The sequence below is a fragment of the Thunnus thynnus genome, chromosome 7 (assembly GCF_963924715.1).
Source record: "Thunnus thynnus chromosome 7, fThuThy2.1, whole genome shotgun sequence".
NCBI lineage: Eukaryota > Metazoa > Chordata > Actinopteri > Scombriformes > Scombridae > Thunnus > Thunnus thynnus.
The window spans coordinates 28,044,658-28,071,684 of NC_089523.1; the positions used below are offsets into that span (position 1 = coordinate 28,044,658).

At 37.3% G+C, this 27,027-nt stretch overlaps 1 protein-coding gene across 3 annotated transcripts in view; it reads left to right on the plus strand.

The window, feature by feature from the left end:
• The window catches only part of nectin1b (nectin cell adhesion molecule 1b), a 154,211-nt gene extending 130,976 nt beyond the window's left edge, over positions 1-23,235 (plus strand). Inside the window, exons 8-10 of one of the 3 annotated variants that reach the window (XM_067595290.1) lie at positions 3,303-3,404; positions 8,478-8,590; positions 20,450-20,629. In XM_067595290.1, coding sequence (XP_067451391.1) covers positions 3,303-3,404; positions 8,478-8,590; positions 20,450-20,480 — 246 coding nt within the window. In that variant the 3' untranslated portion in view covers positions 20,481-20,629. Of the gene's footprint in view, positions 1-3,302; positions 3,405-8,477; positions 8,665-20,449 lie in introns of all 3 variants that reach the window. The other 2 variants (XM_067595289.1, XM_067595287.1) reach the window with 2 other exon arrangements.
• The last annotated feature ends 3,792 nt before the right edge of the window (positions 23,236-27,027 follow it).

Below are 27,027 nucleotides of genomic sequence, written 5' to 3' on the forward strand. Positions count from 1 at the left end.
ACAGCAGGTTCATGAGTATGCATGAATAAACAGTAATCGCTGATGCATAAACAATAAGCATCACTACTGTGATGCATGTGCAGCACAGAATGTATGTAATTCACAGACCAAGATATTTTTAAGGTTCAAGCTTTCAGGTTTCATATGATTTATGGCTGTAATTGATTCAGCATTCATGCCGTAACAAAGGTTGCACTTTCAGTTGTTGAGGGTTTATCTGAGCTACAACTTTAAACCATAATGTAGGAGTGTCATTAGTCCCGCCCTCCTCTCTTCAGCTGTGCATGTTCACGCCCCCCAAACCTGTCACTCATCTTGATGAACCGTCTCTTTAAACGATACTAAGATAATCAGCATCTGTGGAGCTGCCAGACATTTTGTAATAACACAACTCTATTTATTGTTCACTAGATTTGTGAACTGCTGCAGGTATAGAAATACTTTTTGCTAAAACACTCAAGAGAGTAACTGTTGGCCCATTTTGTCATAGTCTTTCATTTTGTTCCCTGTCCATAAATGTCAAATCCTTATCATAAGCATGTAAAAAATGACGACCTGCTAAAAAAAAGCAAATATCTACAAGGATGATTCATTACCTATAAGATTTTAAAAAGACAAATTGTTCTTTTCTTACTGCTTTTTGACATCGTTGTTGTTGCTGTAGAACTATACTCATAACTCTGATCACAGCCATCAGTCCAAAAAACCCTGAGCATCAATGAAAAAGCAATTTTAGGAAAGGTTTGGATTAAGGCATGAAACGAGGGTCCACACAGACAGGAAATGGGCAATGCCAACATGCTCTTATCCCAGGTTGTCAAATACTAACAATTGGTCAACACCCTTTGGGGTCTGATACCAACGCACAAGGTATCCTTTGGTGTCTGTATGAAACCCACTGGGCTTTCAACTAAATCCAATGCCCATCCATGGCAATATTACACGCTCAGAGCTGATGTGGTCTGGTTAGGTTTAGGCACAAAAAACACTTGGTTAGGTTTCGGGAAAGTTAATTGGTTAGCTGAAAGCCCGGTGTGTCTCATACAGGTGCCAAAGGGTACCTTGTGCGTCAGTATCAGACGCGTGACAAAGCGTCGGTATTTGATGCCTTGGGGATGAAAACGGGCTTGCAATAGAGTATATCCTATTATTGAAATTGGATGCGGCAAAAGTTGGATATTGTAGCTTTATTTCAGGATAGGTTGCTAGGTGACTTGACTGGCCTGAAGAAATTGGCAGTATCATGGTTTTATCATTGCCCAATGCACAGAGCGAAACTGGCAAAGCAGCCAGAGTATCAACATCTGCGCTCGCTACATCACAAACAGTCAGTGTATGTTGCTGTGAGGTGGACACAAAGAGCCAAACAGACGACAACCATCCAGGAGGCCGATGTCTTTATGCTCCAAACATTTCCTCCAGCTAATTGCATATGAAGTCAGGTGCTCAGCTTGCTGTTTGACCACTCAGCCATTAAATTCTCCACTTTTTCATGTAATGTGAATGGAAAAGCTCACACCAACCAAGTGCAGCGCATATTGACTGGCATTCAACAGCTTTTTTTGACTGTAAGGAAAATGGGGATCTAACAGCATTTGGCAGCCTTTTGATCCCACAAATTGAACAGCACAGAGGTGTGGAGGGGAAATGCATTGTTCAGCATCTATTATATGAATCTCACATTTATTATGTTGATAACTTCATTGTTCTGGATGACTTTAATTTCTTTCATTCACTTGTATTTTTTTTCCATTGTGCAAGGTGCAGGTCTGACAAATGAAGGTTTTGTGAGCATTCATTTGTCATTAGAAAATTAATTAAATTCATTTCATAAAATGTCTCCAGAGCCTGTTGTGAATATTCCACCTTAAAAACCCTTGAAAGGTACCTCTCTGTCAGTGGCATCAAACTTTGCTTTGTGATTATGACAGAGTTTGACAGATGAATTAGAACACGCTGTGGGGAAAGTTTAAGACTGGCAATATGTTGAAAAGGAAAACTATATGGGAGCACTTTGCCCCCCGCCCTGCTCACACGCTGCTTCTGTTATGATGACGACCGCTGCAGAAGAAAATCTAATAGCAGAACATTGAATATTCAAGTGGGAACCATATAGCTTAGTCCTAAACTAGTCTGTTGAATGTCAAAAATGAAGAGAAAAATACAGGCAGCTGTCATGGATGTTGTCATCTCATTTTCATGCCTCTGTCAAAAAAGAGCCTTGGGTTGCAAAACGTGTGTAACTGTAGTGTCATGATGTGAGTCATGTTGTTTGGATTGATTCCATCATTTCACCCTTCATTTCTTTTCTAATGTGCCCTCTCTTCAAACCTGAGTGACTCCTTAATTTCCTACTGAATTTTCTAAAAAGGTCCTATAAACACTGATGACTTTAAATACTCAAACACTGGTTTCAATAGCTAAAAATAATAAATAAACATATAACAATTTAAAATTTCTATGTACAGCCATGACAAGGCTGAGGCACAATTAGAGAAAATCTCTATTCAAAGCCATCTTTTATGGCTATAATTCAAACAAACATAACATTAAAAGAAACCTGCACAATTAACACCAAACTGGGATTTTACATCAGGACAGGGAGTGTGTGATGCTGTTAAAAATAGTTCATATTTTCCATGTTTACTTTTTAATTTAAAAGATATGTTTTCATTGTGATGGAACATATAAACACATGAAGGTGGTTTCAAGGAGCTTCCGCTATATATTGGCAAAACATGTTTGCCAAGCTGTAATTATTCTGCAGCATATCTGTTTTGTAATCACATGTCACCTTCTTGTATAAAACAAATTCTCTGCTGTCCTTCCCTTCAGTGGCTGTGTAGCACAGCTAGTTCTTGAAGCTTTACAGTTGCTGTAGCATTGCTGCTCCACTATTTTGCATCATGTTTGCATCATGCCTTTGTGAGATATGGAAGTAATTAATTTGACAAAATAACTTTGATGCACATATAGACTTAAACAGAGCAACTTAAGTTCAAACTACTGGCAAGCTGTGTTCTAGTCAGATTTCAGATCTCGATTCTTTCTGCTCATTACCACTGAAAACCGTGAGCAAAGCAAGTCAACAACTTCCAACATAATATTCTGCTGCTGAGGTCTCCTAGTACTGAACGAATGTGTATGCAACAAAAGATGCAGTTTTCAGTTATGGGCTAATTGCAAAGTTAACCTTGGTGGGAACTGTAGAGCAGCTCCAGTATAAACTGGTTGACCTGCCTGGTTTGTGAAAGATTTTGAGCTCATTTTGAGTCTTGCTGAGCTTTTGGTGTTTCCTGTAGGTGGTTCATCTCGACAAGGAGGAAGAAATGCAGAAGCTTCCTCTTCAGCCTCCTTATTACGACATGGCACCCTCTGAGTCGACCCCCTTCACTGATAAACCGGTGAGTAGACATGTCATGAGTGAGTTCAAAAGGAGCTTCTCTATGAAGGGGTCATCCACAGCCGCTGCATTCGGCTAGCAATAATTGCTGGTGAAAGGGCAAACTTTCCCAGCCATTATGCTTAGAGGTATTTGAGAATTGATTTACAAATGAAATGCAGTGCTTTAATGCTTCCTGAATGTCACAGAGGATCTTTAATGTAGCTTGCTTCTTTGCCTGTCTGGTGTTAAAAGTGGATTGGAGCCTTTATGACGAGCTGACCAGTAAATCCACTGGGTGCTTTGACTAAGCTCTTTATCTCATCATTTACATCAGCGCCACTCACCTTCTATCTAAACGTGGTCCAGCAAACACCCTCGCTGTGTGGACTATTTCACATTCTGACCCCAACACTCACCACTCGCTCTGCCCTCTGCCTCACCTCCCCTCTACTTCCTCTAATCCGTCGTAATTACTTGTGTGTTTGCATGGCAACGGTGTGCAGATAAATTGCACTTTGATGCTCTACAATACATCATCGCCCCTGAGTGTTAACTGTTGACTATGAAGTGTTTGCCTTGTTGTATCAGATGCCTCTGCTAACTGTAGTGAGCCTCCCTCGGTGGCACACGCTTTAGTGTTTCTAGGGCTTTATTTGCTTTGGCTAGAGTTGTGGCTTTGAGTTAAAGAAAATAAAAATCTTTTGGACTTTTTGACATTGTGTAGCCTGTGTGTGTGTATGTGTGTGTGTCTGTTGTGTGTACAAGCCAAAAAAAAGCCTTTCAACTGTGTCTCACTGTGATAAATATGAATGCTTGCTGTAACTGCCATACAACAGCTACCAGGAGCAGTCTGCTTTAAATTAGTATTTCCATTGCTAGCTCCATTGCTAACGAAGGCAAAAATGTTGTGTTGCATGTAACAAACATCTGCTGTTGTAGATGGAAAAGTGCAACTTGCAGTAAACTGATGTGAAGCTGATGACAGTAACATGTGGGTTATAATCTGGATTCCAGTATTTCATGTCAACACCTTGTAGCTCCACTGTAATCAATCAAATCTTTAGGCTTATAGGCTGCTGATATTCTATTGTATATTTTTCTTACTGCCAACAAATCCCATGAAAAAACTAAAAAACAACTAATACCAACCAGATACTAACAAGCCTTACAATCTGAGCCTCATTGTTATACTGGAAGACATGTTCCTGCATTTGGATGAGGAGACACAAACTGTAGTTTATTATGAATCAATTCCACATCCTGCTGCCGTAAATATCACTAGAGCACCAAACATCCACAGCTAAAGCACATCCAGTTCCCAGCAAATCCACAATTTCCTCCTATTTGAGTAACATTCAGTAAAAAACTAGTGTCCAGCTGTTTTGAGAAATTGCTTAATCTTTAAAAAAAAAAAAAAAAGATTATACATCACAACTCATTTTACAGATTTACATCTTCAGTAAAAACAAATAAGATTGAGGCTGAGTGCCACAGGCAGGTTAGGGGCATCAGAAAGTATGGAGAGATGGACTAAGAATGGGATTTGTTGACAACAAGAATAATACAGATTGTCAATCAGTCTATCCTTTAAGTTTATCAAATATTTTTCTCAACTTCTGTTTTACATTAGAACAAGCAATCAGAAGTTTGAACCAACTATTTAGTTCATTGAACTTACTCTTGTAAGGCAACTCATCACTCATATTTTCAGTTAAATTAGATTTTTTTTTCTTTTTACAGTGCATAAGATATACATTACAGTATATTTCATATTTCTCTGAAATTCTTGTCTGGTGAATAACTTAAATTGGCTTAAAGCTCATTGCTGCCTGCTGTGTGTGTAAAAGTAATGTCTCTTTGATGTAAAATTGATGTAGACAACTCTGGCCTAAAGGTGCAGTGTGCAGAATTTGTGGCATCTAGTGGAACGGACTTGGCAGGAATGGAATATAATATTCATAAGTATGATTTAATTAGTGTATAATCACCTGAAAATAAGAATCATTGTGTTTTTGTTACCTTAGAATGAGCCTTTTAAATCTACATTGGGGAGCAGGTCCTCTTCCACGGAGCTTGCCATGTTGCACCGCCATGTTGCTACAGTAGCCCATAACTGATGCAATCTGCAACCTCACCACTAGATGCCACTAAATTCTACACACTGGTCCTTTAAGTTCCTATCAAACAATGGAAAACTATGCTCCAACTTCTGCTGTTGCTGAACTACATGCTTTGTTTTTCACATATTAGTCTGTCAGCACAATTTGTTATAATTGCTGCTTTTGCGTTTATGGTGTGCTTTTTAAATGACTCATCTTTTCTCACCGAACTCGCAGGATTACTCAATTACTATCACTCTTTTTTCCCCTGGACGAATTGATTTTGATTTTCTGTGTAGTTATTCAAGATATTAAACTATCTTCTTCAATTCTACACTCAAAGGAACCGGATGTTTAATTCTGATAATCCTTGGACACTGAGGGGAGATTTTCCTTAGATTTATTTCTTATCTCTGAACATTCCATTTAAATTAAAGTTTAGGGCTGCTCTTAGGATGAATAGGGTATCACTGAGGTTTTCAAAACACTATTTGTGAGAGACATGCATTGACTGCTGAGCGTCGAGTGTTACTAATGATGATTCTCTAGGGGCAAAACACTATCTGCCAATTTTGAATGCGATGTGGCTGTAATTTTCCCCCTGATTGCACTCTGGTCATGACAAATATTCCAGATATTTAAATATCCAGCGATTGCTGAGCGTGAGTGGTGGGGAAATATGCAATGGTAGGGAGATTGCACAGTAGATTTAAATTATTAACGTGAAATTCTGTAAAAGCTTCAATCATTTCTCTGTAATCCTTTCTTGGATGGAAATAACACTGATGCAATGGCGGGACAACAGGTATCATCCAATTGCTTTTTCTTATTCACGCACCCTCACCATCCATCCTAAGATGTTGTGTAGGTAGATACGAGATACATGACATCTCTGCTTTGAATTTACTTAGTCATAACTCCCTCTCTTTTGCTTTATTGATGTCATTACCAGGAATAAAGGGAGGCAGACTAAAAGGAGAGGCACTACCATTTGATCCAATAACAGACTCTCTCAAGCAGTCGTTGTTGCTACCAAAATAGAAAAAAAAAACAACCCAAAAAAACATGCAGCAGCAATTTAGATTTTGGAGTTTTTACTCCTCAAAATGCAGCTGGTGAAATGGAAGATTCGTCTTTTGATTCCTGCCATCGTTCACCTGTAATTCTACTTTGTAATAAGGCAATACAAACATTGGAGCAGTCCAGTTCATTTGTGCTGCAGGAAACTCATTTTGCTTTTCATTAAATGGCATGTTATTCCATCTTTAATGTTCGTCTTTGGTCAAGTTATTAGGTTTATTCCAAACAAAGAAATACAGAATAAACATTTCTCAGTTCTGTAACTAAATTTAAACTGTCAATCATCGTTACCTTAAAGGAGAGAATGGGCCGAGGAAATCAAAACCTCATTTGCTTGAATGTTGACTTGTTACCTTTTGTCTATTTTACATTGTCTTTCAAGCCCATGTCAACATCTCATATTTACTTATTAAACACATTATAATGTATTTTCCACAGTTTATACATTGACTCGTCTTGTCCGTGAGTGCCTGAATTCATCATTTTTCAAATGATTGTTTACCTACTGCCTTTGAGTCTCCTTTCTAGAGCACAATATGACAATCTAAGAAGTATTTTTGGAATTGGATAAACAGCGCTGAAAGCTTTCATTGTCATTTATTGATTACCCCATTACAGTAAGATCATTTACTCAATCATCCACTTGGCCAACTGCTCATTGAGTCAATCAGTCAGTCAATCATTGGACTTGTGTTTGTGCACAGTGGTCAGATGCTGATTGAATGAAGGTCTTTGTCTGTGTTTACATGCACTCAGATGTTCCAGTATTAAAGCAATCACAACAGCATCTCCATGAATGTGCTTACAGATTGGGTAAATATCCCTCCATCAGCTGAACAGTAACTGTGGTTAGAGCCATAATCAGTGAATTCATACAGTGATCAGGACACATAAATTACTGTCTTCACAGTTTTCATTTTTTGAAAGATTGTGTGGACATGTGTTCACCATAATCCAAGCAGAGTTGCAACACAAGCTCAATATGTGTTTGGTTTGTTTAGTTACAGCGATTCTTTTTGTTTAAATACAGTTTTCATACCCATCAACTCTGAGCATTGCATCGTCTCTGGGAAATGCACACATGAGCTACGGAATCATGAAAACAAATCTGAAATAAACACATTGATGCTGGATAAAAATTTCTGTTGTACATGCAAAACCCTTGAAATAACTATTTTCTAAATCAGAAAAAGAAAACTACTTCATTATGTGCATGTAAACAAAGTCTGAGTCCTTTTCCATCTCTAACCTCTCATCTATTGTCTGTGATGAAAATGATATGAATCACATGGTATGGCCTTCGCAGTCACTAGATAACCCAATTGAACATCTATGGGAGATTTTTGACCGACGTGTTAGACAGCGCTGTCCACCACCAAAACCATCAAAACACCAAATGAGGAAATACCTTTTGGAAGAATGGTGTTCATCCCTCCAGTAGAGTTCCAGAGACTTGCAGAATCAATGCCAAGGAGCATTGATTCAATGCCAAGGAGCACTGATTCAATGCCAAGGCGCATTGAAGCTGCCCTGGCGGCACATGGTGGCCCAACACCTTACTAAGACATTTTATGTTGGACTTTCCTTTAATTTGTCACCCGTCTGTATATTTCTATATTAATTTCTGTCTGTCCATTATGATTTTCTGTGTATAACATCTCCAATTTTTTTTTTGTCACATTCAGTCTTAATCTGACATTTTATATATTTCATGCTTTCACATTTTTCTTTGCTTTCTTCTCTAACAACACTCACTAACTCAAAATGTCCCCATAACCATCACATCTTCAGTCAGTATTTTTTCTCATCTGTCTCTGCAGCTCTTTCTCAGCATCAGTCTACCTGTCATTCTCACTCTCTCATATTTTTGGCTGCCTCACTCCTCACACACCTTTCGCCTCTCTTGTCTCCAGAACTCTGGCCACAAGGACTGTGATGTCCAGTATGCGGAGCTGGATACTGCAGCTTTGGCCTCCTCTCCCAGCCCACGAAGCTCTGCTCACACTGGCCCTGGGGACCTTGTCGAGTATGCAACCATCCAGCCTAGCTCACACTAGCGCATGCCATTATAGGCCTTTCCCCTCAGACTTTGGCCTCAAGGTACACAGACTGATGCACTCCTTCCCTTCGTTCATCCCCCTTTCACATTCTCCCTTTATGTGCTCCACATGGTTCCCCTGTCTACCTTCTTCTTTAGTCTTGGACGTCTTTTGATTTCCCCCTCGTTGCTCTGCAGAAAGTTAGATTGAGGTGGAGATATTTTCCGGCTATTATTTCTATATAAGATAGCACTCGTGGCAGAGACGTACTGTTCTTTGGCGCAAAAGAGACACAATGAAATCTATATCTAGCCTGCACAATTGTGAAAGCTCATACAATCAGCCATATAAGTGCTATTATTTTCAGAAAATGTCATGTAAAATGAGTCACTGACAAACAAAAAAGGGAAAGATTTTAAATTTTTTTGTTCTTCTACACTTTATTCTCCTCTTGTCTTATAGTTTTTGTATGCATGTATCCTGATCATAGAGAAAAACAGTGTTTGCCATGTAATTTAACATTCCCTATTAATATTAATAATATGGGAGATTTAGCTGCATGAGTCTTTTGCATGAACCTCTTAGAGGAATGTCGAAATCACTATCCATGCATTTGCATTCAGTAAGACACACATTTGACTGTGCTTTAGGGTGTTTTTAAGTTATGCTGTGCCTTAACAAAAATTACAGTGTAAAATATTGAAGATATCGCATGTAAAATATTTGTGTGTGAACAACACAAACACGCCAAATGTGTTTCTCAAGTGATTATGCCACACTTGACAACCCTGATTGGTAACAGGGCAGAACGCTCTCATCTACAAGACGCTGCCTCTGATATCTCATCTGAACCCCACAGGAGAGAGCCAAGAGAAATCCTTCCATCACACACAAATGCAGTCCTTTGCACCACTTCAGATCTTCATTATACACATACAGCAAAGAAGGATATAAGGGTACACAAATAGCCATGTCACTAGACTGGTTAGACTGGTTTCTATAGCAATTGCTTTGGCAGGTAATCTAGAGGCAATTCAGTAGGCTTTCTTAAGGCAATTGTTGAGACACGCTGAGACACACCACAAAGCATGAGTCATTTAAATACTGTAATTCTCTTCTCATTTAGAGACAACTCCTTCCCAAGGAAGTAAATGTAGATATAAAATACATTATTGTACATAAAGCCTTCTAAAATCAAATCAGAACAGGAATGAATTGTTGGTATTTTTGAAAATCTGCCAGTTTATACTGTTATATACAGAATAAAGTCAGTCTGATGGGCTGGAGAGCACATTATTACTATTTGTCAACTCGAAGTGCAGTTTTTGATTCATTATTGAGGTGATTTGCAGGTGAAACACCGCCAGACAGCCAGAATCCAAAGCTACATTAGGTATTCATTCACTGGTAGCCTCAGATAGCAACAGGAGATACTGTTTGAATTTCGACCGGCTCAGTGGCCAGGAATTATGCAACGTGATATCAGTAAACAGTAAAAGCATTATTCAACCCAGCAACTCTGTTATGCTTTACAGCAAAGTAAACCAGAATGACAAGTCAGACAGAAATGAGTCCAGCTTTCTTTGGACAAAGTGCCTGGTTGCCAGGAGACAGTATTTACTATTGTTCATTTTAATTATTTGCTCCTTGATGATAGGCTGACCCAATGTGACAACAACAATAATGCATACATCTCAGTGTACCATTTATAATACAGACCTATCTATAACTCACTTCAATTAAAAAATGTTTGACATGCATGATGAATAATTATAACATCTGTTGCTGTCAACAAGCTCCTCTGTCAGTTACTCAGCACATAAACACAATAAGAAAACAATAAAACAATCTCAAGAAAATACAGACAATGTATTTCAGTCAGCCAACTTGTGGAGCAGATGTATTATTTGTATACAGAGTATATACAGAGTTTATACTTCTATAATATGACCTCATCACTTCCCCCAGATTGGGGAGTGGGAGCCTGTAGGCGGCATCTTTGTCCCTTGTGCTGGAACAAATGCTCAAAAATCAGTGCTGTCCTTTAATTGAGATGCTGGTCACCTGTACATGAAGAATAAGCTTGCAGTGGTGATCACATCCAGCATTGTCATTTAATTTAGCCAAATATACATTACATCATTTGAACAAGAGGGGGAAATGATGCTTGGTTCTACTGCATCCCTTGTGATTTAAGATGAATAAATGAGCAGATTTCAATATTCTTGTATAAAGTAACAGTTTCAGACAAAGCCTTGTTCATACAGTCAGTTGCACATGGGAGGAAGCTCCTCAAACTTTGCCAAAGTATCCAAAGTAAGACATCATTTATTCTGGCTCTGGGTCCTTCATTTTTCTTGAAATACAGGGGAACATGTGCAATTATGGTCATGTTTTTAGGACATCATTAAAACAGGTAAAAAAAATAATTAGAGAAAGCAAAATTATCTCAATTTATTGGCAGTTTTTAAACCTTTTTGGGACAGAATATTGGCAAAATAATGAAATAATAATAACTTTCAACAAATATGCAAGGCATTAACTTGGTGTGTTGTATCTTGATTCACTAGATATATAAATCTGACACTGATATAATAAACATTTATTCAAGATTTGGACACAGTACATACTTTTTCCCCCCAAATGTCGCACAGAATATTTGAAAACTGTTATCAGAAAACATGTTCAACCAAGACATTACACAGTTGAGACAGAGCAGGCAAATTAATGAATATTGATTCAATTCTTATGTCAGTTTTCACAAGGTGTTCAGTCAGCAGCTCTGTAATTGATGATACTGTAGCTGTGAAACAGTTTCAACATGAAAGCCCTCCTGGGAATTGAGTGTTGACATTCCCTGTTTGTAATAAAGCATTAAACCTCGTCTTGTCTGGCTCCAGTCATGGGGTTACACCATTCAATAAAATGATTGTTTGCAGAGCCAAAGATTGAACCCCTAGTTGATATCCAGGGTGACACAATTCTGATTGTATTCTTTGAGAAGAATAAAAGCTTTTAAAGTTCACCTTTGGTCAGTGATTTAAAAGTAATCTGTGAAATGAATCAGCCAACTGTTAATCACTTACTGAATGTATTTTTCTAGCATTCATTTACTTTGACAGAATTATTAAATGATCAGATATACGAAAACGTATTTGGGACATACTTCTTCAAGGTTATACTATCTACACCCTGACTTTAAGGTGAGCCAGATTTCATTTAGATTAACCCCTCAGTTATAAATGTATGCATTTGAGAATGTTCCTCTTGTCCTCGTTTGCTTTATATTTGTACGAAGTTGAAGAGAATTTCCGGAGCTCTTACCACAGTGAGAAAGGAAGAGAAAGTATGACCTGATAAAAAAAAGTGAAATGTAGAAAAAAAATAGACCTGCTTTGTAAAGGGTCACTGAACTTCTTGATTTTTTTAAACACCATGGCCACTTCTAATTTAGCAACATAGAAGAAAAACCCCAAGTATTGTTGTGGTAGCAATAACATCAATTCTTCAGACCACACAAGCAAAGAAAGTGTACTGTAGCCTTCTGTAAATTGTCAAATCTTCATAGAGGACAATTTAATTATGAAACTGTAAGCAGCTGGAAAACCTACATGGATATATCAGAAGCAGGCTTTTGTTTGAGTCTGGATGTTTGCAGACTGTTTGGTAGACTAAACACAGTGAAAAGTGGAGTAAAATGAAACAAAAGTGAGGTCATCTGTCTATTTTGAGTAGATCTTTCTGTTGTTACACTTTCTTTTTCAGTTCTTGTTACAATTTTGTTTATTATTAGGAAGGAACAGACTTGGATGGAATATAGGATACTGTTTTTTGAGACTTTTTGTTGTTTTTGACCTTTTTTCCTAGTGAGAGCAGTTTGTGGCAGTGGCTGAGTGGACAGATATGCAAGCATGAAAGGAAAAGTGGCAAAAGCGGGCAGGCTGTGAAATCCATTAATTTGCATAACATTGTACTTTGCTCCCCAGTGGAAATAAATTCATGTTATTACAGAATGAAAAGGTTTATTTTATAACCTTATATTATAAATTCATGTTTTGAAAAATTCTGTTTTATTGATTAGTTTATTGAAGCTCAGTTACTTGATGATTTTGGGGCAGATGTGGCCTGTAGCTGACACTGAGCGTCATGAGAATAACTCAAATCAACAGGGTCAACAAGTCCAATTACTGTTCAACTAAATGTTGGAAGTAGTAAGACATATCATTTAAGAAACACTGAATCAGTGGAGATTGATGATGCCGTAGTCTCAGAAACAAAGCATCTGGATTTTTCATGCACAAAAAACATCTTCAGAATAGTGGGGAAAAAAAGCTGAACATATCCACATATTCAAGTGTCTTTGGTAAACAAGATGCCTTTATGTTGAGAAATCTGAATGTTCATTAAGCTTAAAGGCAGCACAGTTTGCAGGCACAGATAAACAGATAATGTTCAGAGGGATGCCACAGAGCAAAAAAGAAGTTCCTGTCAGTCAAGATTTCCACCAAATGTGGATGATTTCAGAGAGGAAGTGCAATACCTAATCCGGTGTTTATTTTATGATATAATAATGAAAAAAGTGATGATTTAACATAACATAAATGAGTTGATCTATCATCCCTAAAGTCAATCAGAAATATAAGTTTCTTTATAGAAGTAAATTCATGTTACAGAATGGTGATGTACTAAAATAATGAATGTTATGTTGCCACAAATACTATAAATGTGTCCAACATTGTGCATCTTATAAAGTAAAAGTATAAAACAGGCAAAAGTAATGAACTTAAAATTAATTATGATAATAATTTGATGGGGGGAAAAAAGGAAGAAAACAAGTCTCCCCAGAGGACATCAAACATGGACACCAGGACACAGTCTCAGTTCATGACAACATCCTTTTAAGAGGAAACAAAATTTTTGGACCAGATGTAACTGAACAAAACGTAATTATCTCACTCCTTTGTTTAAGCAGATGCTACATCTGTTTCTGCCTAGACAACAGTAAAACAGTAAATGTGGAGGTACCGGTTGATGTTTTCAATCAACTTCTGTCGCCCATTTCAGTTTACACTCAGTTTCAGTTTTTGACCCAAGCGTGTCTAAGTGCCCTCACACTGGTGAGTCAAGCTTTCTTTGAACAAAGGGTTCAATCACTTGTTACTGTTCAGGAGTTTAGATTTTTTTTATTTCTTGTGGGCAGAGAATTTGTCAAACATTAGTGTCCATTCCTGACATTGCCTTAAACATAAAGGGCAAATCTAAAGGGGCAAGACAGGATAGGTATACATTTACATAAAGTTTAGCTGCTTTAATTAATATTTACCATCTTATCATCTCCCTCTTTTCATTAATGGCCCTCTTTGCATTAAATTTCCCTTTAAAAAGTCGGTGTATGTCCTCGGATAGGCCATTATCCTAAATCATCAAAATCTTTGGCCTATATCCCAGAGTTTTACTCTGGAAGTGATTAAAAAAAAGACACATTCAGCTTCACTGTTGCTGAGCCTAAGGTGAAATACACTGTAGTCATAAAAAATGTATTGATAAACAAAACTTATAGGTCAAATTCCTGCAGATGCAGACTGGCACATAAGCGTATGGAGGCATCAGTTTTTAATGAAGTTGATGAAAAAATAGATTTCACAATTCTTTTTGTGTAAAAAACCAGAATGAATGCAGATGACAATGACTAACCCTAGTATGGCATTCAATAAAAATATAGTGTATATATTGTATGACAGTACCTGATTAGATGCTGTAGGTTTCTATCACTCAACAGAGAGTCATTGTTCTCATAACTTCTTTTTAAGGTTTTTTAATCTGACAGCAGGCTGTTTTTGTGAGTATTGTTTATTGTATTTACTGGCTGGGTGAAGGTGTGCTATCAGCGTAGAGGATATTTTACTTACAGCAGGTAAAGATAGATGTATTGAGTCCCTCTGGAGTCAGCTGAGAAAATAAAAAGAAGATCCATGTGTAAATCTGTACTCTCAGTTTAGAAATCTGTGCACACAGTTTATAAATCATGCTCTCAGATTTGTAAACTGTGCCCTGATATTTTACACTTATTTATTAAATATTAAAATGTTATTAATTATATTACTTTTTTATTCTCACATAATTGTCTTCACCCTGTTTGACACTTCATAACTGGATAAACAGTCGCACTGTAAATGGAGGTCTCTCACATTGTTGTGACACAAAGACTGCCTAACAAATCTAACAAAAGGCTGGGAAGCTAACGTTAGCTACTTCCCCACTAGCCTCAAACTGAAAGGTTGGTTTTGGAGTGAAAAGCACAATAAATACAACGTTACACAATAAAAGCTGTGAAACATCCACTAGTTGTTTGAGCGCATGGATTGCAAATCCGAGGACACAGTTTACAAATACGTGGGCTTGGAGTCGTGATTCGAGGGCATGGATTCGTAATCCAAGGGCACGGTATACAAAGCTATGGTCATGGATTCGTAATTCGAAGGCACGGTATACAAATCCTTGAGCATGGATTCGTAATCAGAGGGCACAGTTTACAAATCCGTGGGCATGGATTCGTAATTCAAGGGCATGGATTATGAATCCGAGAGCACGGATTATAAACTGTGTGCACAGATTTCTAAACCAAGAGTAAAGATTTACACACAGATCTTTTTTTTCTCAGCTGACCCCAAGGGGGGCTCTATATCTATCTATCTACAGTGCTGTATCTATCTCTACCAATCGATTCATTTCTGTCCAGTGAAAACCATATATCTCACTGGCTTGTCTGTAAATATGTAGCTGGAGCCAGAAGCCTGTTAGCTTAGCTTAGCATAAAGAGAGAAAACAGAGGGAACAATTAGTCTGGTTCTGTCCAAAGGTAACAAAATCTGCCAACCAGCACCTGTTTTTATATGGATTCAACAAGCAAGATATTATGTGCCAGTTAGTGAGCTTTAGAGGTATTGGTAGGTGGGTTTTGTTACTTTCAGAAGAGCCAGGCCAGCTGTTTCCCCGTCTTTGTGCTAAGCTAAGCTAACTGGCTGTAGCCATATATTATTAGAGCAGTATCAATCTTCTTATCTAACTCTCTGCAAGAAGGCAAATTTCTCAAAACATCAAAACATCAAACTATTGCTTTAAATAATCCAACTGGTTTTCATGTGTTCAGCAATACTTAGAGATACATGGTTGTCACTGGTCTGTTTAGTTAAAGCAGCCCATTTTTCACAGTTAGTGTTGACTATATTTTTGTTTGAAGTGACACTATATCCCTAACATAGAGTCAAATTTTTATCTATAGCAGATGTTTTGCTGAAGTTTGAGATCTAAATCCTAAAAGTCTTGAGACAAGCCTGTAAGTTGTGAAACTGCTCCTCAGGCTGTTGGTTTTAAAGCACCAAGGTCTTTTCAGCAAGCAAAGAAAATTAATAACCTGACAAAGTAGAATGTTTTTTTTTTCCAGCAGTGAGCAGTCCTTGATACTGACCTGAAACAAATAAGCTTCTCAGACGGTTCTGTCAATGTCTTCAGCATGTGTCAGGAAAGGTTTACTTCTATGTCTTCTGCTGTGAAAACACCAATTCACCTTCACAGAAGATCATTGCTTACCCTCTTGTCTTCCTGAGATCCGCTGTGATTTTTTTACTATTCATCTCTCTCAACGTAATTTGAAAAACCGAGCCTCCTCTTTTAGGTATTTCAATCTTTTTTCCATTTAAAGTACATGTTGTTAAAAACCATGTTCATATAACAAAAGGGCCAGTCATTCCACTTGAGATTACATTTTTGTTGAGAAAACAGTCTTCATAAGGTGCTCATTGCCTGCTTAATAAAAATCCCTCATTATATCCCCTGTGTCTTACCCATCCAATATATTTCATGCTATGACAGCTTAAATGCAACCTTTCATTTTTTTTTTTACAACTTTTCTTTCACATACTGTAATGCAATCCATTTGTTGTCAGATTTATTTTAAGTCTGTTTGTGGTTTTGTTGCCCCGCTGAAACATTTTCAGGGCTGGGATCATCGTTTTCGTAGATGTAGAGATGTTTCAGGAATATTCGTAAGTTCCATTTTCACTCTCATCCATTTTTTTTTTTTTTTGCATGTCTGCTATTTATCACTGTCATTTCATAATCAGTTTAATCATATTTTTTTTCCCTTTGAAAACATTGAATGCATTGTATAATTACACATCAAGGAAATCTTTGATTTCCTCAACAATCAAATGATTGGCTACAGTAATTACATTCACATTATTATCTTTCACATTATCTAACTTATTTCCTTTCAGTGATTTTAGTTTGGAATGGGAGATCAAATTCAAACTGGCCCCAAATTTTTTTAGTCGACCCTGAAACTATCTTGGAATAAACATCAATGTTCTTTGCTCACAGCAGCCATTATATATGTTCTTCGTAAACTATGTTTTGAAAAAGCCAGATTTTAAATTTTTTCTCAAAAGCCAAAATAACAAAATCAACAATTCAGTGCTGAGGACACTATATTCATGGTGGTGCAGATCAAGATCAGCAACTTTACAATGCCAAAATGTTTTTGGGGTTTTTTGCCTGTATTTGTTTGGTGATTTCATGTCTTGCTACAATAGCCCCTCTGTTGGAATGAGCAGGAAACTACAAATTAAAGGCAAAATACAATTTCAGTGTTTAAAACTTGACCCTTCATCAACTCAAACAACATCTCAGTGCAGAATTGTGGTTTAATTAAGGAACCAATGTCACAAAAGCAGAGTATTCATTAATTAAGTCACATCTAACACATACATTCACCTACTTGTATGTTTAAGTGTGACTTTACACTTACAAAGCACAGCACAATTTTGCATTCCTGGTCCAATGTCAGCACTTGCAACTGCAAATAGATACACAAACCTCTGCACTTTTCTGCAGACCAAACTTGTTGACAATAAGTATAAGGGTTTCCAGGTTCCCACAGTGACACGAGCATGATGGGTGACATCCTGAGGACACAGTGAACACAACTCCATTAAAGACCTGAAAGCCGTTTTAAACTTTCAAGTAGCACTCAAATCAGTGTGTTTTGAATTCTAATAGATAAACAGTCAGACTATCAGACTGTGGATGCTTCAAAGAACATGATGTAACTGCACAGAAGAGTAATGGCTGCAGTTGTTTTGGTTAAAATTGGCAATGGCAGGAAAGAAAACAAGTGTATTTTACAAGAGCTTCTCACCATTCTGCAATACTTTATATATATATATGTACTTTATATTCAGCCATGTAAATATAATAACAGCAGGGAGGCATCACTTTATGAAATCATGTAAACAACTTAAATATACAGTTGGACCTCATGCAAGAACCTGGTATTAACAGATTCATCAAGTGGCATGTACAGGGATTTAGGAAAATGTGTCACATTCACCAATTTCCTCATACTCTATTTTATTAGGTACAAACAAAATGTATCTGTTATATGAGTCTTGTACAGACAGTCTGTCTTTCTTCACAAGGGGGAAAAAAAACTTGTTTGACATAAGAATTATTTTGGAAGTAGCAGGAGGCAGACCCAAATGCGGAACACAGGAGGTAGCAGATACTCGAGAATAACTCTTTATCCCAAAATATAGCTGGTGAAGCAGATCAAGACTGAGCAAACAGGACAGAACAAAGGATCCAACAAAGACTGAGCAGAAAACCAGGGCTTAAAAACTAACTGAACTAATGAGGGGATGAGGTGCAGGTGGGGAGACGGGTGGAGAAGCTCAGGAGAAGGGAGTGAGGTGAGGATACCAGAGAACAGACAGGGAACTGATTGGCTGGGGGGAGGGAAACACAGGGAGCAGGGCAGGGCTGAGGAGGCTGATACAGGGCAAGTGTGTAAAAATGGGCAAAGCAAGCACTGGAACATAGGGGGAGGAAAAACTCAAAACCCAGAAAACACAAAACCTCTTGATACAAACCAGCATACATCAGTCCATCCAAGAATATACATGAAACATAACCCAAATACACAACACTTCAACCTCCAACATCTGCAATATATAAAACCAAAAACCCCCAAAACACAAAAAGTTCAGAAATCCCAAAACAATAACAACAACAACAACAGAATTATAATGTTTTTCTGAATGAATTTGGAGTTTATGATTTTTATTGGCATATTTTGCATATATATTTTACGTTTCAGTAGTCATTAGAAAGATTCTTACTCCGACAGTTGCCTCAGTGTTTTTATGCCAGTCTTGTGTTGAATTTCTGTTACCCCTTTGAATAGTTTTTCCCACCCGTTAAATTGATGTTTCCCATAGTTCCCGCCTCTGTGGTTGGGGTTAGAGCTTAGGTTAAGTTATGGTTAGGTGTAGCAGAGATAACTGGTTGGGGTTAGGGATAAGGTTGGGTGCACATTAAGGTAAGGGAAACACAGAGAAATAGTCTTTGACCCAACACTGGTCTTTGTATCATCTTCTTTTGCATCTGACATTATCTACTGGAGCCTATAATATTCTCTCGTCTAATATCTCTGTGACTCATCCCACTTGACGACCTTCCATATTGGACCGATTTTCTTTAGAGAGACGTTTTTTAGCATCTAACTTCATGTCAAACCACCTCTTTATATTTGTCACAGAATGGCTTTGCTCTAATTACACATCTTTGGCAGCTGTACTAATATTTTCTAATCGTTTCGGTCCCACTGCTGACACACTACTAGATTTATTATTATTTTGTCTGCTGATTTCTAAAGGCAGGACTTCTTTTTTTCAGTCTTTGGTAACATTTTTGTGAATTAAACTTGCCCACAAACAGAGCGGAACAAATTTCATGAATGCAGACCTACTAATGATGGGCATTCATCAAGCTGAAAAGAATGATTGACGAGTGAGTTTTGGTTGTGTTTGGGTAAATCTGACTTGGAACACATGTACAAGCAAACCTCACAGAAAAAAATAAATAAATAAGAGAGATTTAGGGTAAGAACACAATGTTCTTGCATGAGGCCCAATGTCTTAATCAAAATATTGGCTAACCCATCTGCTATAAATGTGACCAAATATGACTGCTAACTGAACACAATATCTTAAATCAGTTAAACAAACTACAAGCAACTAATGAATGCTTTTTGGTTTATGTTATATTATACAACAAAATTAGCTGTAACACTGGTTTCCTGTTAGAAAAAGCAGATGTAGTCAGAGTGGGCTCAGTCTCTCTCACTGAGCCCACTCTGCCACATGACCAAAAACCAACTGTCGGTCCGGCCAAATCTGCACCTTTCTAATTCATGAAAATAGAGCCCAGAGTGGAAAAGGTTAGTGGTTAGTTATGCACATATGGTATATTTAATTCCACATCTGGTGTTGTAATGAATGGACTGCTCTTAAAATTTCCTTTACTGTAAGCATAAAAGTAAAAGGACGTCAAACAAATCCTACAAATTTACAAACTTTACAACTTTTTGTGACCAGAACAGACAAGACAATATTATTTGAAGACAGTATTTACTGCAATGATCATGATCAGTGCCAACTGATAATTTCAACCTTTGAGCAGTATAAAAAAGCAAGAATACAGTAGAAACTCTTTTGGCTTTATGGTTGCTCAGTGTAGAGGAACATGCATTAGAATGACAGTTGAATTTGAGTTTATATACTTTTTATCGGTAAGGAAATACTGCTGAAGTGTGACATACTCTTCACAATGCCTGCTCAGTTGCACCACTTAGTTAGCCTCTCTGTGGTTGAAATACACACTCATGCTGTGTACTGTGATGTACTGATGTGATGGCACTTCTTCTACAGGTTCAGCCAACCTTCCTCAGACAAAGGAAACCCTGTGCTCCTGCAGTACTGTCTTCTTTTCTTTTTGTCTTCCCCTTGCAGGACTCTGGGAGGCATCCAGAAGAGCTGTTGAACCCAGCTGAATACATGAGCTACCAGCGCGTCTGCAACATGGAACACTTCCCCGAGTCTCAGCCCACTCAAGCCTACCCTCCTGTTACTTTCTTGCCTCAGCATTCCTACTCGCAGCATCCCTCCAACGAGCCCATGTACTCCAACACAAGCTTCTCCGCCCCTGGGCCTCGAGCTCCGTTCACGTTCCCCAAGGAGCAATCTGTGTGACATGCCACATAACTCTAAGCTCTGCAAGAGGCATCATGATAATGCCACAAACGCTTCATGGAAAACAAAGCTCTGCTGAACGGATTTTCATCTATCCCCACCTTGCTTCTGTTTATTCTGTAAGCTTAAAACACATGTGGGTTTCCCCCTGCCATGATGAAAGTGTCTGTAATTTGTGGCCCTCAATCCCCTGTGTATTGTGCACTACTTGCTCCACTGAGGCTCTCTGTAGGACCCTGCTCACCTCGTGATTTTAGCATAGCTGTCACCAACTGCCCTCCCTCACCACGAGCAGAACTCTCCCTCTCACCCCTCACATGTGCCCACTCATCCTGTTTGATTTTTGATTGCTTCCTCACCTTTGAGTATTTTGCTTTTTTGCCAACCGTCTAAACTGTGTACAGAATATGCCATTGTATCACTCAAGATGTTATGTTTTTTCTTCTTTTTTTTTACATTTCCCACCGTGGTAGTGACCTTTTATAGCATCGTGCTTCTTTTGTTTGTTTTCTGTTTGTCTGTCAATCAAATGCTTGCTTCTTTGAAAGTCATATATACTGTATGTGTGATCGAGTGTGTTTTGGTGAAAAGAAAAAAAAAACGCCATTTGATTTTTTTAAGGCTAATTATCAATCTATAATGACATGGACTACCCCTTTAATGACAAGGTTATTATGTAAAGATGTGAATTGGCAGTATCTCAACTGAATCCTTCATCTCTTTGCTGTTATAAAGTTTGACTGGATATTTCAGATTATTAGAAGTGAATGTTATCCTGATTAGCTACGACAAAAAACAAAGGGCTTGAGATCCATCAGTATCAACTTTCTGTTTCTCTATATATTATCATCCATCAATCCAGGTTATTATTATTATTATTATGATTATTATTATTATTATTATTATTATTATTTATAGTAGTTGCCAAAGACATTTAGTTTCATTCAGTTCTTCTCTATTTGTTTTTATGTCAACATTTACATTAAACACTACCTTGTTTGGGAAAACAGTTGATTGGAAATGTGCTATACCTTCCCAGTTTACATGATCACTTACCATATGCTGTATTTTCCATATCTGTACGTGAAAACTTGAGTTCCTCACGGCGGTTGGTTTGAGGCTCATTACATTGCGGGTTCTTTGTGTTTGTGCAGAGTTATCAACCAACAGGAGTTGTTCTTTATGCAGGTGCAATAGGTGAAGACAATCACATACCTGGGTTGTCCTGGAAAAAAAAATAAACTGTTACAATAGTTTTTAAGTTGCTCTCCTCATAAATGAAGGGACAGACTTTTTCAAGGACAGCCTACATGTTTAACATATTTAAATATTTTTTGAATATAATTTGTACAATTATACTAATATAGCATAAAGAGTTTCAAATCAGTCTAAGAAACACTGAAGAGAAAAGCTTGCTACTGTATTTTTTTAGAGAATGCTTAGTTATATATGATAGCACTCCACTTATTTTTAGAGTCCATTTTTCACTGTGACTGTTAATTTCAGACCATATATAAGCTAATGTGCTTGGCAAGCCAATTTCAGGATACTGCCTCCTACACACAAGCCCTCTAGACACAGCAAATTTGCATAAACTGAAAGTTCACATTTTTTGCCATGTCAGATGTATGTTTGGGGGAAAAAAAAAGAAAAGAAAAATCTTGTGTTTGTGCTCAATGTGGAAAAAAAACCTTGAGGTATTGAAGGTAATTTAGTGTTTACTCTCTATGGTGATGGTTAATGAGATAGAGTAAAACTTGTGAGACTTTCTCCTGTGCTCACCTTGTTGTCTTGCAATGGCTCGATATGTGTGGTAGCATTTAGTTTAAGCGGTGGTCTCAAACCACTGAAGGAGTTTGTTATTGCTGTACCTGCTGTGTGAAAAAACACTGAAACACAACTTTGTCTTTTTGTGGCACATTTACTATTCAAGAGATCCTTCCTTATTATTATTATTATTAATAATATTATTACCATCATTATTATTATTATTATTATTATTATTATTATTGTTATTATCATTATTATTATTATTATTATTATTATTATTATTATTATTATTATTATTATTATTATATGTAAGTGCTACATTTTAAGCAAAGTATGCTTAAAATGGCATTTACATGTATTCATTTTCACTGTCTCATCCTTATGTTTTCAGTCACATTGAATATTTTCGAATGTCCTGAAGACGATTGCCATGTTTGTTTTCACCCTTGACCTTGTTTTGTGTTTTGTAAGACTGTAACATTTAGTTTTATTTTTTTAAACATATACATATATATAGGCTTACAGCACATTTCTTTTGACATTTATTGTATATTTGTGGAAGGATAATACCTGAATAAATATTAGGGTTATAAGCTCTTTTTGTTGCCCATGCTGGAATAATGAAATGATGTGTCAGAATTTAACCTGTTTTTGTTTTGTTTTTGTTTGTTTTTTTTTTAATTTGGAGTTATATTTGATGTAAATATTAACAATGTAATCTGATGTGTGAAAAAAAAAAGTCATGCAGTTTAACATTAAACTTCACAAACTACCAATGTTGTTGTTATTCTATCTTCACTATAGTCAAAACATACTGTATAATATGTAATGGGTTTGGCAATCCAGAGAGATTCATGCTAAATCTGTCCTGGTAGCATTTAATATAAAACATAGCAAAAAGGCCGACAGGGGTGCTGCACTGTGATGATCTGATACTTTGCTTACAGCAGCATTCATTCATTGATTTTCTTTTCTTTTTTGTTTTATGGGCCATGAGGGGGAATCTCAACAATCTGAAAACACAACATTGACAAATCATTAGAAAGTTTATGTAGTCAAGGTGTTAGCAAACTGTTACCTTTTTACATATTCAGCAGACAAGGAGCAATATTGGCATTCATTTGGAGTCTTGTTTGATGAATGTAAGTCCAATATTCACTCTCCTTTAACTGTGTTGTGGTCTCTACCAACTCCAGAGGGAACTATCTGACTCTTAAGTTGTTAAAAGTTCCAGTATGTTCACCACCTTTTTGCTAACTTTGTCTGTCTAATGTTTGGTGCTGGGCAGATTAGACTTAATCACTCTATTGATTGGTCCCAGGCTGATCTTTCATTGCTGTTTTCCTGCTTAAAAAATGAAATGTAATGCTAAAGTAAAATGGAAATATACACATGCTAGGGTGCATGTTGTGAGCTACTAGCCACATAACAGTCTCCATATTACAAATTAAATATGTCAACAAAATATCTTTCTCCTAGCTTGCTAATTAACTAATCACATAAGTGCTGACAATAAGTTCCTCAGACAAAAGAAGCCCATTCATCCGTCATATCTGATTTATACTATTTGAAGTCATTATTTTAACAGTGAAATCAGCTGTACCCTGTTGTTGTTCGCCAAAGCCTGAGGAGTTCCAGTATGGATGCCAGGCAGCATGTAGCCTACAGCAAGCCTCCAGGAACAGAGCTGTACAAAGCCAGACCTGCATGTAAAAGACACCTTCATGGCCAGAAACAATTTTTGTCTTGTTCAAGTCCATTACAGAAGAAATGGCTGTGCATTTCCTGGGCATCAAACACATACAAAACAACTCTGAATATTTTCTTTTTGACTTATTAGGTCCTTCTGGCAAAGTCCCAATATTGTCAATTATTGTAAACCTATAAGATTTTTAAAACTGCAATGCAGAACTTTTAAATATAAGTGAACGTTCATTACATTCAAGCCCTTGCCAAACGAGCTCACACAATGCTGATCAAGCCTATCACTGCCAAGTAAATCTCTCTGTATTTCACAGTATACTGGTGTATCTGGTGTCAGGTTTGACATTCCTGCACTGGCTGGATGAATGCATACTGTGTATGCTCTCTTCCACCAGCTGAGCGGCTAACTTCCAGTTAGCCCTCTGCTAACTTGAATAGGGATAAAATAATTTAATTTTGCGGCTCTTCTAGACTTTCCAAATGTTACTGGACCAAATGGATCAAATTCAGAGTCATTTTGCAGGGGTTGTGTGTTGCTCAAAACAATGTATCCACCCTTTTACAGCCACAACAGTAGCTATGGAGTAGGCTGTAGCGGAGCCTATGACATAAGCATGTGTCAATAGTGTTTTTGCAATTGCTCTCACTGCCTGAAGGGGGAGACAAAAGTCCCGCACTCCAGCTTTAAATGCTGTATGTAATCGGATTAAATCAAGATAATATGCATTATCTCAGGTTGGTGTATAAATTTTAAAATGTAACTATAATAGGAAAAGTTGATGAAATTGTCTCTAAATTTCTATTGCTGCAGAATGTTGTATTTTTCAGTGGATGACCTATTCAAACATGTTGGCCTCTTCATGCCGATGAAAGCTGGTCTCTAAGGAGAAGAACATGTTTCAGAGAAACCCCCTCCTGCTTCTTGCTTTGGTACCCATAATGCATGGGTATTAGTGTCTCTCTCTGGCTGAGCTGGCTGACTCCCTGCACACATTGGTGGCACTAAAATAATATATATCTCTCTTGATGTGGCTCTTGGTGGCTTTTGGACCTAATGGTTCAAACTGTGATAAATCAGTGTAATATGTCTGATGTTCAGCTCCAGCCATAGTATGAGAGGTCTCTCTGGGTCCCCGGGTGTCACATGACGCGTGACTGTGGCCATGTTACCAAAATCCTAGCTCAGCCTTGTCCCTGGGGGCAAGTGAGCGGAATCTAAATTGAACAGGCTAATTTGTTTTAATGTGTATGGTTCTGTGCCATAGGCAACATGCCATGTTGTGTGTTAACTAAATGTTTAGTTTAAGGAAGTAATTTGGCCATTATATGCTTTTTATCTAGAACTACTACTGCCCCTATAGTTTCACCCTGAAGAGGCTATCCACTGTGCTCAGAGATACGAATGTCCTTCATACCCAAACCACTCAAAAGCTTATAAATTGTTCTTTGTTTCCTTTTTGTTTCATCAAAATATATGAAGACATGTTCCATTAACAGGTCAATGCTATTACATTATTAAGTTATAAACCAATGGTTGCTTTTAAGGTGTAAATTGGAATATCTGCGGTAATGTGAACATGCTAATTGTAAATAAATGTGCTAAAAGGTGTAAAAGGGCTGTAAAGAGCCTTTTCATTGAATGCAGCCAATACGACAATGAAGTGACAATTACCACATTCAGATCTTTTGTTTTTGTTATTGATGTATACTTACATAACTATAGCATTGTTCTCATTAATCATGTCATTTCATTATTCTATTGTTAGGTTTTATTGCATTTTTCAACATGTTCATAAGTTATGAAACACTGTTTTGTGCATCAGTAACCATCCTGTACACACTAAATTACTTTGACTCAGGGTGGTGTCCGTGATCTTTCTGAATGTTTCAATAACTATTCTTTGAAAGTTCCAAAGCTGTAGAAATAACCAAGTTTGATTGCGTAACTGGAAATCATTTGTTGTAGCACGTAAGGAGTACTGTGGTTTGGAAAAGAGAGTGTGAAGGGAAAATATATTCAAACTGCAATCAACCTCAGGGGAATATAAAAAGAAGATATAGAATGGTATAGTATAGCTATGAGTTGTAAGTGCTTCATTCAGTAAGAATTCAGAGTCAGTAAGGGCCGTGTCAGTAACACCTACTGCACTGTACACAGTGTTTGAAGAAAGTGATAAAAATATAACTGTGCAAAGTAACTGAACACTGAATCTGACTGCTGAATATTTCAGTTCTGTGAATTGATTGGTTGCTTGATTGATTTGGTTTCATTTGTGTTTCAGTGGATCACAAAACTCATCAGGTTTTAAATTGTATCATCTGTAGATTTGAAAATATGGGGGAAGAGTGAATGAAGAATTCAAAGACAATCACTGATGAGGTTGAAATATTGTCACTGCCATTAAACTGTGTGTTTGCAACATTTATTGGAAAATATTTTTCAGTTGAACTTCAGGTTTGTTATCATTTTTACAAATACCAACAAAAACCCAGAGAAATAAAAGGACAAGAGCCTCTGAACAACATATGAAAATATTGTCTTTACGATACTTGAAAGACTTCTGTTGTTAAACTGGCTTTCTGTAGAGTGCACAGTGGAGAATAAAAGATAATGCTTTTGTGTGTTGAAACGTGTTTCATTTTAAATGCACTCTTGGCTAAAATGAAAGTTCAGCATCTTTAATGTACTTTGCTCCTTAGTGAATATCAGCCTGTACAGAAAACATTTTGCTAGCATTGATTGCGTAACTGTTGTTTTCTCTACCTTACCTTAGCAATCTCCATGTTTGTGTCAAGAGCAGCAACACATTGGTAGTTTTCTAATGAGCGATTAAAACAATTGTACACTGTTACTGTAAAATGAG